The 15,854-nt window shown below is 40.9% G+C and overlaps 1 protein-coding gene across 1 annotated transcript in view; it reads right to left on the reverse strand.

Annotated features, from left to right (window-relative positions):
* Positions 1-15,184, reverse strand: part of BBX (bobby sox homolog (Drosophila)) — a 59,958-nt gene extending 44,774 nt beyond the window's left edge. The window contains 4 exon segments of the mRNA XM_010131867.1: positions 1,376-1,443; positions 7,014-7,212; positions 13,209-13,451; positions 15,023-15,184. Coding sequence (XP_010130169.1) covers positions 1,376-1,443; positions 7,014-7,212; positions 13,209-13,451; positions 15,023-15,184 — 672 coding nt within the window.
* Between the last annotated feature and the right edge of the window lie 670 nt (positions 15,185-15,854).

Genomic DNA, 15,854 nt, shown 5'->3' on the forward strand with positions numbered 1-15,854 from the left:
GCCAACAAATCCCTCAACTAGTTTTGTTCCAGCTCTATTTATGACAATCATTTTGCTCTACATTTTGGGGAAAGCACAGCTTGCCTCTGAAGAAAGTCCTGATTAAAAAAAATGTTCATATATTAAAACAATCACAAAACGTCTTGTGTCTCTAAATCCACATGTAGATTTTATTCATTCACTGCCATCTAGTATTGTACTGCTTGAGGCGCTTTTCATATAAAAATCAAGAAAGCTCGATTCATGACGTCATTGCAAAGACCCTTCTTAATAGAACTGAGTATCTATGACTACAACACATCTTCCCCCCACTCCATTTAAACATTAACAGCATAGTAAAAACAATTTTCAAACTCCAAGCTAAGAGATTCAAAGTTTGAAAACTACAGGACATTCTCATTTTAGCACAAAGTAATCGATTTGTTTTCACTTCTCTGCCAACCTTACCCTAGTGTTTATTATTTTCCATGCAGCAGCACAGAAAGCCAGCACCCACATCTGCCAAAAGACTTCCACTGCTCAAACTGGTGCGCAAAGCACTGAGGAATCTTGGCTCAGTCCTGGCTGTTCAGGAGCAATACACCTCAAATGCACTACACATTTTGCATTTGGCGAGTCACATATAGATAGCTAATTATTTCTTTTCCTTCCAATAACAACAAAAAAAGAAACCTCTTCACTTCCACTGTTCTTCTTTCCAGGCTAGAGATTTATGGCAGTGACTACCTATTCCACCCAACATACAAGTCACCTTTTGAACAATTCTCAAAAATGGCCAAACAATGCCCTACTGGAGATACTCAGGATGACTTTTATTTAACAGACTCCTTCATAAAAGCAGAAGTGTTTGTGATGGCAACTGAACTACAAACTTATTTTTAGATATAAAGACTTAGGGAAGAGGAGTGGACTGCAATCTGTCAGCACTTGTATGGGTTCAGAATGCATATATAATTACACTGTAGGAAATTATTCCGTGTTTATTTTGCTATTAGTGCCATGGCCACAGCTGTGTGAGCCATTGAACAAGCATATGAAATTCTTGCCCAAAAGAGCTTGCAAACCACGTGTTTGTTAACACAGTTACTGTATTTCAATTGTTCTATCTGTGCTAGTATCCCCTCACCGGGCAGACTTGCATGGTCTGATCAAATAGCCATTCAGGAGAGTTAATGTTGAACTGATACAAAACCTGTGCCCAACCTCTATGTTCACAGTTGGGATACAAGACTCGTATCACAAGGTTCACACTTCAGTTCCACCTGAGGTTACCCAAGATATATCTTAAATCTCATTTCCCACTGGTCAAATATTCCTCTTCAGAGCTCTCTTTAAACTGAGGGCTCGTGGCAATGGAGAGAAGAGAGTTCCTTACCTCTTGTGCAGTCAGGGCATGTTCCCCTGCTAGAAGCAGCATACTCAGGCCTCCCATTTGTGTAGGATCTGTTAAAAGAGTAAACCCAAGTCTTAAGTTTATTCATTTGCTTGTTTAAAGGACGTACCATTTGCAGTGTTAAACCCCCAGAAGACTACTTGTCACAGACACTCTAAGCAAGCTGCCATAAAAGGCAGTTCAAGAGAATCACAAATAACCATTTCTGTACCCTCTGGGAGAGGCTTTCAAAGCTGTTTGAAGGATTTAATTGGATTTGTGTGCTTAACACCCCATTGCATGGATTTACAATTTTACTGCCAAAGGTTTTACCTACTACAGAGATGGATATCTTAAAAACAGCAACCAGAACGATCTCATACATAAGTATACACAAAGATGTTCTAATGTCGTACATGTTTATAACTCAATGGATGCTCCTACTGAGGAGGCCACTGAACCAGGAAAAGAATGGAACAAAATAACATGATCAAGCTCTGAAGCAAAATTCCTATTTTCATTTAGCTCTAATTCAGAGCAGCATTCAGTGGTGAAAAGTGCCAGCCTGGCAGCTCTGAAGCATGAAGCGTTTGATCCTCAGTGCCAGCACAGCGCAGGCACTGGTCAGGCAAGTTGCCTGCCTACTTGTTGCCCTGCCAATACAGTACATAATCGAGGGAAGTAAAATGGAAATACAAATGTTCTTTCTCCAAGTATTTGATGCTGACAGCTTCTCACCTCCAACCTTCCCGCACCTCAAAAGCTCAAAAAGCAACAAGTAGTGAAAGCAACAAAAACTGACGCTGCATTACTCATGGAATTGACTTTTCCACTCAGAACAGTGGTTGCTCTTCATCATTATGAAGACTAATTGTCTGATTTTGGGGGAGTGCCTTGCAAACAATGCAGGGGCCTGATTTAACAGTGTCATGCAGAGAGAGGAAGGCAGTCTGTGGCCCAAATGTCTTGCACAGCAAACACAACGGGAGAGAAAGGGAAGCATTATCCTTGCTGTATCACTGCGACTTCAACTTCAGTAATGATGAGACACCAAAGGCGAGTAAATCTCCCCAGGTTTCACTAAGATTCCTTTCACTAAATTATACAAAAACTTTCTCTACACCAATAAACTACACATGCACAGGACCATTCTCTGGGATGGAGGCAAATGGGCACAATCACCCTTGTCCATTTGGTTGCATTTTGTTATGCAAATTTGGATGCAGAATAGCTGCAACCAAAATGTCCACTGGGAAATCCCCTAGCCCACTCCCACTCATGAGCTTGTCAAGGAATTTGTTGAGCTTTTCAGCTGACATGGACCAAAGCTGTACCTGTAAACCTCCAAATGGTTTAGTGCTACAGGTAACCAAGGTCCAGATCTCAGGAATACTCACTGGTGGTGTTTAATGCAATACCACAGATGATGCCAAAAATTCTCCCTCAGACAGCACCTTGCATTGACATCTGTGGGTTAAATTTTTTCAATAGCTTTAAGAGAGCAGTAAATAGATGCAGAGGAAAGCAGTGTAAATAAGCCAGGCTCATTCTCTACCTCAGGGATAGCAGAGTGAGTGTCTCTTCATCTTAAGAAGAAAGCCTAAATAGCATCTGGCTTCAGACCCAATGTTCATGAGGGTTAATTTTTTCCTTACCATAATAAACAGGTAGAAGGTGTGTGGGGTTTTTCATTTTTTTTTTTTTCTTAAAACCCAACTTTTTATTTTTAAAATATAAAGTGAACAAAAGACATTAATTTATACAGAAAGACAAGGCACCATCAGAAATGTAGGATCTAGCGGCAAGAAGTAGTTGAATAAACAGAGACAGAAAATGGGAAGGGCCAGCATGTACCTAAGCACAACTCGTAAGTGAAGCAATCCTGTCAGCACAGCACTTTTTGTAATTAAAATACTTGATCAGAAACTGTTCAGTCCTTCAAATAAGACTGTAACAAGTGAACACATATCGTGAATGAGAATGCCTGAGCAGGCAATTAATTTGAAGGAGAGATGGGAAGAGGTCTCCAGGCCCACCGTATACTTACTGAGCTCCGTATTAAAGAGTAAAGGCTTGGCTGGTTGATTTCTACCTTCCTTGTTCCCATTCGAACACTGTTGCCAAATCCAAATCTAAAAGAGGTATTTCTTCCAGCTTTCAGCTTAGATTTACTCAGGCCCAGGTGGTACATACACATTTTTTTCTGATGCCCGCACCTTCAGGATTAAATAATTGTTCTCTCTAAATGGCATTTCCCTCTTCTGTGCCACACTACTCTTCTTTCACTTGCTTTCCCAGCCCAAGAAAATCAAGATCTCCTGATGTCTTCAAGCATGTCTGTCTCCCACTGTCCCAGCGATCCCTGCAGCTCTCCTCTCCAGTTATTCCAGGTGGAGTTCATCTCTCTTGTATGTGAGTGACCAGCAGGGCAACCATGTGAGATGAGCTCTGCTCAGTTCAATGACATCAGTATTTCTCTACAGTTCCTGAAAACACTTTGCCTTGCACACTGCAATATAGGACTTTCTTATGCCCACATCACACTGCTGGCTCCCAGCTGCTCTCCCGTGCTCTACTTTAGCTACCTGTGGGTCGTCTTCCTGCTCCTCAGTTTTAGCCAACTGGAGAACACCCAGCTTATGGCTCTAAAATTCTTCCTCCTCTTCTAACTATCTTCTTTGTGGACTTAGCTTTCTGCCTTTCAAATAAGTATCATAACAGGACATGGATAGGACTGTTTTCTTCCCACAAGTAAGCAAACACTTAAACTGTTTATTTAAATATAAAAATTAAGAGGAAAGGGGGAAAATGACAACCAAGCGTAAAGTGGCAGTTTAATTTGGTGCTTACACAACTTGAATACTTATGTTGCAGCTGTGAGTGGAGGGCTGGTGCTTAGATGTCTGATCAAGATAAAACCAAAAATCCTTCTGCTAAGGTTTCCAATTACAAAATAACTTCATCTAAGGGAAGACAAAACATACACAGGCGAACACTGCCATATCTTTACAGTGCCTTCTCAGCACAATGTTTCTCTTACGGCACTAAGAACTTACTGGTATGAAGAATTAAGAAGTTTAAGTGCTATTTTAAAGCAATTTACAGTTAAATGAACAGGAGTGAGAAAACAGCAAACACATTTGACTTGCAGAATGGGAGATGATTCTTGACTTTCTCAACAGCTTTTAATATTGATGAAATGTGAAACCATCCCTATTTGGGAATGCTGTACTCTGTTACGATTGGTCTGGCTTGTTCATCATCACAAATTTTCAGTCTGAGCAAAGAAAGAACTGAGGAAGAACTAAGCAGAAACAAAGCCAGTGGGTACCAGTTTCAACTTCTACCTGGGTGCAGAACTAACCTTCTTTCTTAAAAACAAAATTTGCACCTCTCAGGATACTGCCTACTCTAGGAAGAGTCTTTTTTCCACCCTTTGCTTCGCTACAAAGTTTCTTGACTCAGGTGGTGTTCTTCTGATGCAGAAAAGTGGAAGTATTCAGCAACTTGCACATTTGTAGAGCAAACCTGCTGCTCACTTAAGCCCTGTGTTTGGGTAGGTGCTGCAAAGGTCACATTCACCTGTGAACAGCAGTTTTTACTGCCCTATGCCCTACCAGTAGCATGTCTCCAGGTCAGAATCCAAATGCTGGTACTACATCTCAGGTTACCGACCCAATGTTACGTCAGCACAAGAGACTCAGAAGTGGGACGGTTATTGGTTATAAAGGAGAGATATGGCCTGTGTGGGACTTAAAAGAAGAAAGGAAGATCTTAACCCTCTATTAATTTTTCCAAAATGAAATGTAATATGTAAAGAGCAATCAAGACAGGATTAACAGCTACCAACAAGTGAAACAGGATTCCTGGAATTATTCTGGAATGACACGATCCCAAAGGAACCTATCTGCCTTGAAGATGCAAGACAGTCAGTGGCATTTCAAAGGTGAAAGTGTTTCTGATATGCTTCAGCTATATTTTAGTTCATCAGCTAGTATACAGTTTGGATTTTAGAAATGTTTATGCTGGATAGAACACTCACATAAAGTCAAGAAGAGAACAACATAACAAAACATAGTTAGAATGAACTGGTATATATATAGCTGACAAAACACTAATCCATGTGGCACAGCAGACTTGTCATGATTTGGAAGCTGCTAACATCTCTGTCAGAAGGTATCATTATTTTATGAGCTATTGCTATACTCAAGAAATAGCCAGCCTTCACTGGCATGAGGACTGGAGTGAGACCCCTATGAATCACTACGCTCATTGGCTCAGTCTGCAGTAAAGAAAAAAAAAGTAATAAAAAATTAAATCACATGTAGCACAGAAGGACCTCCTTCAGAAATTAATTGCTATATAGATAAAACAAGGGATTTGATTAGTTTCTAATTAATTCTTAAGTTCTCTGTCCTCTGCTCTGACAGGTTGATTCAAGATTTCTGTACTCACAAACTCTACATTTGGACAACCCTGCAAGAGTGGTGGGGAATGGCAGACAGGCAGACCAAGACCTTTACTTGCTCTTTGTGTTAAGTCGATAAACCTTTAAAGACCACAGAATTTAGTCCTCTGATAGCAAAAGCAGAATGGGATGAAGGGGCTTGCAATTTTCAGAACTGGTCTCCCATATATAACAACTATGTAGTATGAAAAACTTTTATTTTGATCACATTTCATAGTACCTTCATAGCCAGGAGGAATTTCATTACAGGAATTTTCATATCACTATACCAGCAAAAGGGTATTACAAGCCTTTTTATCCTTTCACACTTGTTCCATAAAACCATGATGTCTCTAGGCAGGGAAGTCTAGTCTGCCATGTACATGTCACAAACTAGGCAGGATATGACAAAGTTTCAAACACATCAGTATTTATAAAATTAGAAACTTTAAACTGCAAAAAAAAGGGATGATGGGGAAAGAATTATTTTCTGCCTTGACTGTTAGTATTTAACATTAAAGTTTCCGTATTTTAAGATCATGATTGCAACAGTTTTGTTATTTCTGGGTATCAGTGAGAGATTATCTGCCTTTCACCTTTACGCACTCCACCTAATTTTTTTTTTTAAATGTTTAAAAGGTCAGGATCTGTCCCTGCAAGGTATAATGGGCAAAAGAGGGTATTTTAAGTGGCATTAAATTACACTTCTCTTTATTTAAATACAAAAGGTTAGCTCCACCAGTACATTAATCCACAAAAACATTAACACCTCCAACTTCACAGGCACCCATAAATTATTTTTGTAAACAGCAAATTACTAAACAGAGTACAACGCTCTATGAAAAAGAATGCACACAATCAGCAGTTTCCTTTTTGACTAGAAAACTAAAGTATCTAACAGCAGATAAGCTGTAATTAAAAGTCAATCAAATCTGGACCCCAAATGGAGTATGGGTTATGATGCCATGCATTTGGACTCGACCCTTGAGAGTAAAAATGCACTAAAGAAAATTTTAGAAAGTTGTTATGAAGCAGTTTAACGAGAGTCTTGGCAACTTAATTTAGGACATGAAAGGTATTTGCACTACAGTGCCATGTGCAGTAAAGAAAACTGGTATCACAATTCCATTTCAACACCGCATCCTCCAACAAAACAAGGATGCTACGTCTGAGTAATGTGGATGGAAATCTCACCTGCCATCGCGAAGTTAAGCTGTGGCATTTCTTCACTTTTTGTGCCTTTCCTCGGGCTTGGTAAATCTTTTGCAGATTCTGATGCAAAGGCCCATAGCTTTTTCCTGTTTGTGACAGTGGATGTCTGTGTTTTCACGGGTTTGTTTGTCGTGGGGCACCACTTGTACCCTGGATTGGCCTTCATAAATGCATCCTTGTACTAGAAAAGAAAAGGAAAACTACCAGTCATGACAATATACTATCCACAGGGCAGAGTGCACTGTGTGTAAAAGGATTTAATACAGTGAATAATTATTAAAAAATCAAGATATTTAAGGATCACATGCTTAGAGACCAACTGCCAACACAATTTAATAAGAATAAATACTAAAAGAAGTAGAGCTGTATTTAAAAAAGTGAATTTTCTCTTTTCTCTCCTGAGTGTTTATCACCCAGAGCAGGATGAAGTTCTGATCGTGCAAACCGCTCCCCTGTGCTTGTATGCTTACTGAGAAACAGCTATTTAAATTCTTTTGTAGGTACAATCTTTACTTTCTACTTTGAATTAAATGAAAACATACATCTAGCAGTAGATGCAGCATGATGCTCCTTACCTTGTAGTCATTTTTCTTTCTGTATTTTAGAATATTTGAGTATATGTTTTCCCAAACCAGGTAGCAAAAAAACCCCCGCTACCAGCATTATCTCATTTTCAGTAACTCCTGATATGTTAGCCCAGCATTTCTTCCAAAATGTACCATGCTGCATAGCTGCATAAAATAAACTGGGATCACTTAAAACTTTCTTTGGCCTTGAGTACTTGGTACGCATCTCAGTTGTTTGCTATACGCCCGGTATGAGACAGGAACAAAGGAACAAAGCCAGACTACACATGGGGTGTGTGGGAAAAGGTTTTGGATCCTGCACAATTTGGCAAGTAGAGGGAAGGATGGGGACCTGTTTTATTCACAAAATGCATTTTGTGACATTTTCCAAGTATCTTGCTGACCAGATCAAACCAAGATCTTTGCATGTTAACAGCAATAAAAGGAGCGCATTTCAGTGTTTTAAATGTGTTGCTATGCAAGGTGGAGAATGGGCAAATCAGGGGAACATGCCTCACGTTCCAGCTGCAAATGTTTGCCTAATAACTGACGGGCACACAGCACTGTCTGCTGTGGAAGCCCACCCAGCAAGTACCAGTGCTCACCGCAGGGGGAAGGAACCTACAAGAGCAGTTATATCCTGAAGTACAGAGCAGGGCAGCCGCAGGAAGTTTCTGCCATGATTACACATGTTCCCACCCACCCAGCTGTCACCAGTCCCAGTTACAGCACAGAGAAGCAGCTATTTTTCATGCAGATGTCTGCACAGAAACATGTGCAGAGGGGAAGAGAATCCCCTGGGTATCACATAAAGAAACAGCACCGAAAACCTTGTCCTCTGATCGAGTCACACACTGCAGTGTTTTCCCAGACCAATAAACGTCATGCCTTGTGGCAGGATTACCACCGCATGCGTATCGCTTACTTTCATTTCCACCTTAGCCTATCAGCTGGCACTTGCTACCTCCAGATGGTAGCAAGGACGAAAGTCATTCAGTTTACAAGAAGCACAGCACCGTGTGAACCTGCTGTGCGAAGTCCTGTATTTATAGACATGACTATAAATAATAAAAATCTGCAGGGATCGCTGGCCCACATACATGCTGTATTTTCTGAATAGGTTGTAGGTATTAAATCTGCAGACTAAGGACTGCGAAACCTCTCACTTCGCCCCTTTTCCCATTCTCTCAATTTGGTTTGTGAGCTCAGTACACCACAAAAATAGCCTGGTGGAAGGAAGGGAAGGAGAGGGAGCAAGGGAAGAGGCGGAAAGGAAATACACAGTGAAGCAGCTTTGCCTTCCATTGTTAAAGCCACAGCCCACTCAACAAATTGTGTTTCCAGCCTGCAGAGTGAAAAGCACTGAACTGCTAGCAATGAGGTACGTAAGCTCTTCATATTGGCGTTGCTGCTTTGAGTAATTGAATTATTCTAAAGAGTAATTTGACAAGCTGACAGGCTGCCCATCAAGTGAGAGCCAGAATGCAAGCCATTTGTGAGATGAGGCAGCAACAAGCTTTTAATCAGTTTCCAACGAGAGCAATTCAAGTGAGCTGGTGTATTAATGGATTTCTCCTCTGCAAACCCAAGAAGTGAACATTAATTGCACTCTTCAAAGGGGAGAACAACTCACCAGCCCCTTTCACAGTTTCAACACTCAAGATAAACGAAAATGTAAACATTTAAACAATGGCCAAGAAGTAGTTTCATCGAATGCATACAGGGGCCTGATCCAAATCTCAAAGACTTTCAGCACTGCATTTTGTGACTAATAGACCAAGGCCTAAAATGAAGCAACAGATTCTGTTTGCCAGGTCCTGAGAAGATAACTGAAATGAGCTACGCAGTAATGAGGAAATGCTAAAGACAACAGTGGAGCTTACTGTTTTCTTCCATCTGACCAACTGTACAGCAAACCAAACTTAGCACAGTCAGCCTTAGAACATGACTACAAAGTTGCTGTAGAAAAAAACACAACCAGGAAGTCCTTGACCTGGAATGCAAAGACACCACCATGGTTCCCACAAGAGTGGCAGAAACACCCTGGCACAGTCACGTCCCAAACTTCCAGGTAAGATAAAAAAGCACAGTATGTGTTTGTGGGTTCAGTCTGATGTATCATATCTGTTTTGTGAAAGCCTGGAAAAGGACATGTTATCCCGTGTCACTTCAGAGATGAGGTTAACAAAGGTGCTGTGCTTCAGTACAACTCCAAGTTGCTTTCATCACCAAATAAAAAGAGATTTGCTTTCTCCAGTGTGCTGGGAACAAGAGTTCACACGTGGATTGCAGCTCACGGTAGCAGTTGGCACGTGCTTACCTCTAAACGTATGCCTAAATCCCACCAACTGGCTATTAAATGTCACACTATTCCCAAAGATCTATCAAAAACCCCAAAATCACCAGAAATCACTGCCCTCAGTTCTTCACTCCTGAAGGACACAGGATTCATGTTACACATTACAGTCCATATGTCACCCAGACTCCAGCAAGCAAGCCAGAACATTTGTTCTTCTACCTCAAGGCAGCTGCCAAAGCAGTGACATCACAAGGATACCAAGCTCCCAGTCGGGCTGACTGTACCTGTGAAAAACCACTGGCAGAACACTCATGGTGAGAAGTGCTCAGCTCTGACGCTGATTGGCAGCAGCCTGGGTTTATCAGGCTTCTCCCTACAGGAAACAATCCCACTGCCTGTATCTTGCTGATGCAAAGACATATTTAAAAATTAAGTGTTTACTAGCAAGGCAAACAGAGCTTGAACAATAATAATCTCAATGGATATTTTCCAAGGCAGATGAATATTCCCAGTAAGCCCTGTTAACAGGAGAACACTACCCCTATTGCTGTAATAAGTAAAAGTTCTGGAGTATTTAAGAGTGTGCAGAATTAAATTTTCTTCTCTGTGACTGAAAACCGTAACAAACAGCAGGAACGCTTGTGGTTCCACTTGCAGTATTTTTTAGTCACTTGGTTTATATCCTGAATAATGAAAGTTTAAAAGTTAAGTTGATCTCGGAAGTCTGCAGGATACAAATAGCAAGCCTGCTCCTAAAGAAAACACCAGCAAGTTCTGCAGGTGCAATATAAGGTCTCCAGGTCTCCACAAGAAACCATAAACCACGAGACTGAAAAGAGAGGAAGCGTGGAGACAATTTTTCTAGGTAACTAAGGGACCCCAAGGTGCAGACAGGTACATAATAGGATTTTCCAAAAGTGCCTAAATAAACTCAAGACCTGATTATCCTCTTGGTGGGAATCAGGGATAGATAGAAACTAGACAAAAAAGGAAAATTCTCATAATTCCACTTGGCAAAAAGTTTGGGTATCTTGCATATAGCTAGGTATATGTAAGTAAACATACAAATGCCTCGATTTTCACACTGCTGAGATAGTATCGGTGCTGGTACTAAGCAGGTAAGAAACTGAAAGATTCTTGCTTGATCTAAGCTCGCTGGCTTTGTTAGCTATACCTTCAAGCAATAAAAACATTTGTGAGACTAAAACAACAGGGGTTGTTGTAGCCACAGCAATAGAGACTGACTACTGTCAGGTCCATTCCTATCTATGGAAGAACAATTCAGATGCGCAGGGTACATAAGGCATGTTGTGGGGGTAGCAGATATGATGCAGGCACCTTTAGGAGGTATGTGTCTTTCCAGGGCAGTGGCTAGAGGCTATGTGGTGAAAACTGCAAGTCAAACGGCAACATTTAAGTAACATACGCTCATCCCCTATATTTTAAACGTCAATGAGCTTACAGACATAGGTACTCAAACAGAAGATTATTGGTACAATGGTAATTTTATGTCCTTCCAAAGGCTTCTTGACTTCTAAATGAGCTCTCCTTAGGAAAACAGAAAAATACCAATAAACAGTTTGCACTTCTGTTTGACAGGCTCAGCAGTGAGCCTAACTACAAAAGCAAGTGCTAAAATGGAACAACTGATCCACACACAGAGAATAAGCCTGTTGGCAAAAAAGGTCCAAATATATTCAATAACACATTATAGCTGGCAATTATTGTTATAGTATACACCTGTTTAAAGAATAAAAATTATATGCTATCTCTCTTCTACATCTTCTTGGAACTAGCTGTAATGATGTAAACTATTTAGATTTATTATTTTGCTTTGACACTGAATATGCAATTTGTTCTTCATGCCAAGGAAAATAAATAAATCACCGTGAGAACAATGATTTCTACACCAGTACGATTAACAGTTTCAGATCTGTCACTTTATACAGACGTTCTGCAATTATTGTCCTTCTTAATAAATGGGTTTCCTTCAGCAAGACAAAAGGCTAAGAAAAAACAATCACAGGAGGTTTGTTTCTTCCAAAAATTATGTCTTCATTTTCATCATTCCCTCCTGTCTGTACTGGATCTCTCCTTTCCCCACACATTTCAAGAAGCATCACTAATTTCTGAGTGGGAATGCAGAAGAAATCAAGAATGTTTGGTCAAAGCTGAGACTCAAGTATTTCAAAACTGTGTCACACATGGAGAACTACTGAGGTACTACAGACCCCGCTTCAAAAAGGACCTACCATGCAGAACACTTCCATTTTTCCTGCAGACCATTCCATGCTCACACGAACGAGTGAACAGCCAGACATCATATGCATGTGTTAACAGTAGCAGACAACTTCAGGTGACAGGGCAGGTATGGATAACAGTTTCTTCAATCATTTCACAGCTATATGCATTTCTTGTAGTGCGCTAGCATTACTTGACAAACGAGAGATGTTCCTTCTTCTCACTGGTCCTCCATTATTTTTTCTAACATTGAATTCAATGGTTACCTTCAATCTACATCACACAGGTAATTACTGGTATCTGTTTTAGGGTGATGTTACCAGACTAAGTAACTGGCTGTGTCTGTCTCACTCTGTTGATACCCACAACACTCCTAGGGCCAGTTTATCTTGGAAGCTATTTCTTAAAAAGCCTCATCTAAATTTTAAGTTGATGTAACCGTATCTTGTAAAATATGGCAATAAATCTCTTTTCCTTGCTCCCAGTTAAAGAACTCTGACTACGTATTGCTCTCTGATTCGGGTATTGGATTCTGCCTCACCAAAGGTCACTCTGTCAGAAACACGTTAACAGTACATAAGGAGAGTACTTCACGAAACACTAACAATTTTTACATTCTTTAGCATCAAAAGTAAAAAGGGACTACATTTGTTGACTACGCTTTTGGTTTGGTCCACCTGTATTATCAATAGCAAATGCACACCTTAAGCTAAGTATCACTAGTCAGCCGACATTGAGCTGTACGTTAATGTTTTCAATGGCCACTATCCACATATTAATGCTTACATCACGGAAATTATCACGTAAGATCTACCACAAAGCGCATATATTTGTACCAATGATTACTACAGTCAGGTCAGTTTATGTACACAGACCAATCTCTTTTCATTTTGGTCCACAGGACCAGGTGAATCAAAGCAAGAACAGCAGCTGCTCTGGACACCACAGTCCCACTGGGGAAGCTAGGGAACCCAGGGAAGAGAAAGACCACACAGAAAACACACAAAGGAACAGCAGACAGAGAAGTATGTAATGAACTCCCTTTACATCCACCATTCAGACAGAACATACCTCCTTGGCCATGTCAGTGTATTTCTGCTTTTCTTTTGGATCTAGAACACCCCACCAATCTGCCAAGATCTTGGTTGCGCCACGATTATCAAGCCGAGGGTGTTCTTTTCGCACAAGAGAGCGATGGCGTTTGCAGAACAAGAGAAATGCATTCATTGGTCGGCGAGCTCGTTGCTCTGAGGACTCGTCATCTTCAGTTTCATCGGCATCCTGCTCTAAACCATCAGCGCCAAGGAGTGGCACCTAGCAGAATCAAAAGGAAAGGGGTGTAAACTCAGTTACTGACGCTTCTCGTGTAGGCTAAGTCTGTGTATGCCGTGCATGAATGAGAGATACACACAGCTGTCTCCAGGGGCCATCCATTCTTTCCAGAAGACTCAGTTCTGCAACAAGCCTCCTCATCATCTGGAAGTCCAAGGTTCATTCATGCTCTCTGCAAGACTTAAAGCCCAGCTTGCAAGTGGAGCAGATTTCTAAGCTAAGGAACAATCTTCTACTAACAGCCATACAGAGGGTGGAGGGAGGAGATCTTTCCTACAACCTAGAAATCAGCTCAGTGGGATGAGGTGAGCAGAGCTACCTTGGACCTCAATCACATGTGCCTGCAACAAGAGACAGCATAGGAAGGGAAGTCCCTATCTCCTGTCATTTGTTACTCTGCCTGTGAGCTGTGCACAGCTCTGCTTGTGTGCTGCCTGCGAGCCACTGCACAGCTGCCCAGTCAGAGACAGAGAGCAAAGCTCCACAGAAGATAATGCCAAAATAGGCTCTCTCCAAAATACGCCCTTTCTAGTTACAGGCCAGTGTATCGTTCCTATAGGGATGCACCACAGAAAACTCATTCCGATTGAATGAAATAAATCACTGTGCGAGACAGAAAACTGTTTCTCACCTAGCTGCAAAGCTGCTGTTATATACTACACCTAACCTGTAAGGTCAACAGAAAGCACTGTCAGTATCAGGCTCCTCCTTGCTGCTCCTTATCCTTGTCAGGGTCACTCTTCCTTATCAGCATGTGGCTCAAGGCAGTCTCCTCAGCACTGACCTCTCCCTTCCTGCCTTAGGAAGGCATCAAGGAGATGCAGATATGAACATTATCCACATAATGGAAACATCACGTCTTCATAATCCACTCTTTGTTACAGAGGATGAGTAACTGTACACTCGTGAAGTGCCACACTGTGAGGTCCTTATGAAGAAAGGGTAACACCAGCATCACTGAATAATATCAAAATATCAAGCATGCAACTAGAGGCAGATTCTTCTACCTGTGCTCTCAATATTCTGAAGGGTAAGTGGGAATTTCACATGCAAAGATAGTAAAAATTGTTTAAAAATAAAAAAAGTAAAAATGGTTTTTCCTCCTTTTTCCCTTTTAGTCTTTGTATTTTTTTTCATCTTTAAAAAAGAAAGAAAACTATTAGCTTGGTATGTCCTCAGAGCCACTTGAGGCAGCTATCAAGCACAGGCTAACTTCACGTCTAAAATAAACAATTAAAAGAAACATGTCAAGAACTCACCTTGTGCAATCACGATAAAGATGTGCAGCACTTTATTAAAAACAGTTAAAATTCTTACAGTCTAACTCTAAAAAAGAGAGTTTTGTCCAAGACTTTTAAAATCATGGTTGACCATCCACTTTTTTGTGTATTTGGTCCTTGCCTTTATAGCTTTATGGCCACTGCATCACTTCTTTTTACTGGCTGTGTTTGTTCACAAAAGAGAACAGCAAGAAGCAAAAACATAAAAACACAGCTAGGGAGAATCTGACCCACCAGTAACCTTCTACAGTCGAAGTGTCCAATGAAGTCTACCTTATCAATATCTTCGTCCTCTTCTTCCTCCTCCTCCTCCTCAGAGAAATCAAGGAGTTTCTTGGCAAGCAGTGGATGCCACTGAAGACACTTTCTTTTTGGTCGCTTCCCAGTTCCTTCTCCTTCTGTCGAATGATCCTTATTCCTACTACTGCCTTTCATTACTGTGACCTGTGATGTAGAAACAGCCATAAGTACACAACAAACTGTTAAGCATAAATGACCATCATACAGATACACAAACCAGTGACAAATATACGGGGCACAAATCCAAGACTCAGAAGTTTTTGGCCAGGTATTAGACATTCATTCCAATTATCAACAACAGCATGGACTCTTCCAATCTTAATATTCCTGTCTAATGCCCAAATTAATTACTAACATAAAATTTAAGCACATGAAGCAAGGACACTAGACAGTCCAGATCTTAAATGTGCTCCTGCCTGAAGGATAGCAGAAAAGCCCTCACGCTTTACTAGTCAAGTGAGTGAGAGACTCCACAGCTCTCTCACACCTGCGTCCATTGGAGTTTTTCATATTTTGCCATTGAAAGTGTGAGGATATCCCTCTTTTTAGCAGTGGAACGTATCACCAGCCACTCATCTGTTAATCGTGCACTTATATATAGCAATGTTAATGCAGAGCCCCATGACACTATGAGCTAGCCAAGTGCCAGTAAAAGGTGCAATAGGGAAACCTGAGTCCAGGCCTAAGAGAAGTGAATCTTAATGAACAGATTTGTAGCAAAAAACTGGAAGCAGTTACCATAACACTCCTAAAGTACTCATCAACAAGAGGCCCCACATAGCAAATGCAACAAACCATCTGCTGA

The sequence above is a fragment of the Buceros rhinoceros genome, unplaced genomic scaffold (genome assembly GCF_000710305.1).
Source record: "Buceros rhinoceros silvestris isolate BGI_N320 unplaced genomic scaffold, ASM71030v1 scaffold3242, whole genome shotgun sequence".
In the NCBI taxonomy this organism is placed as follows: Eukaryota; Metazoa; Chordata; class Aves; order Bucerotiformes; family Bucerotidae; genus Buceros; species Buceros rhinoceros.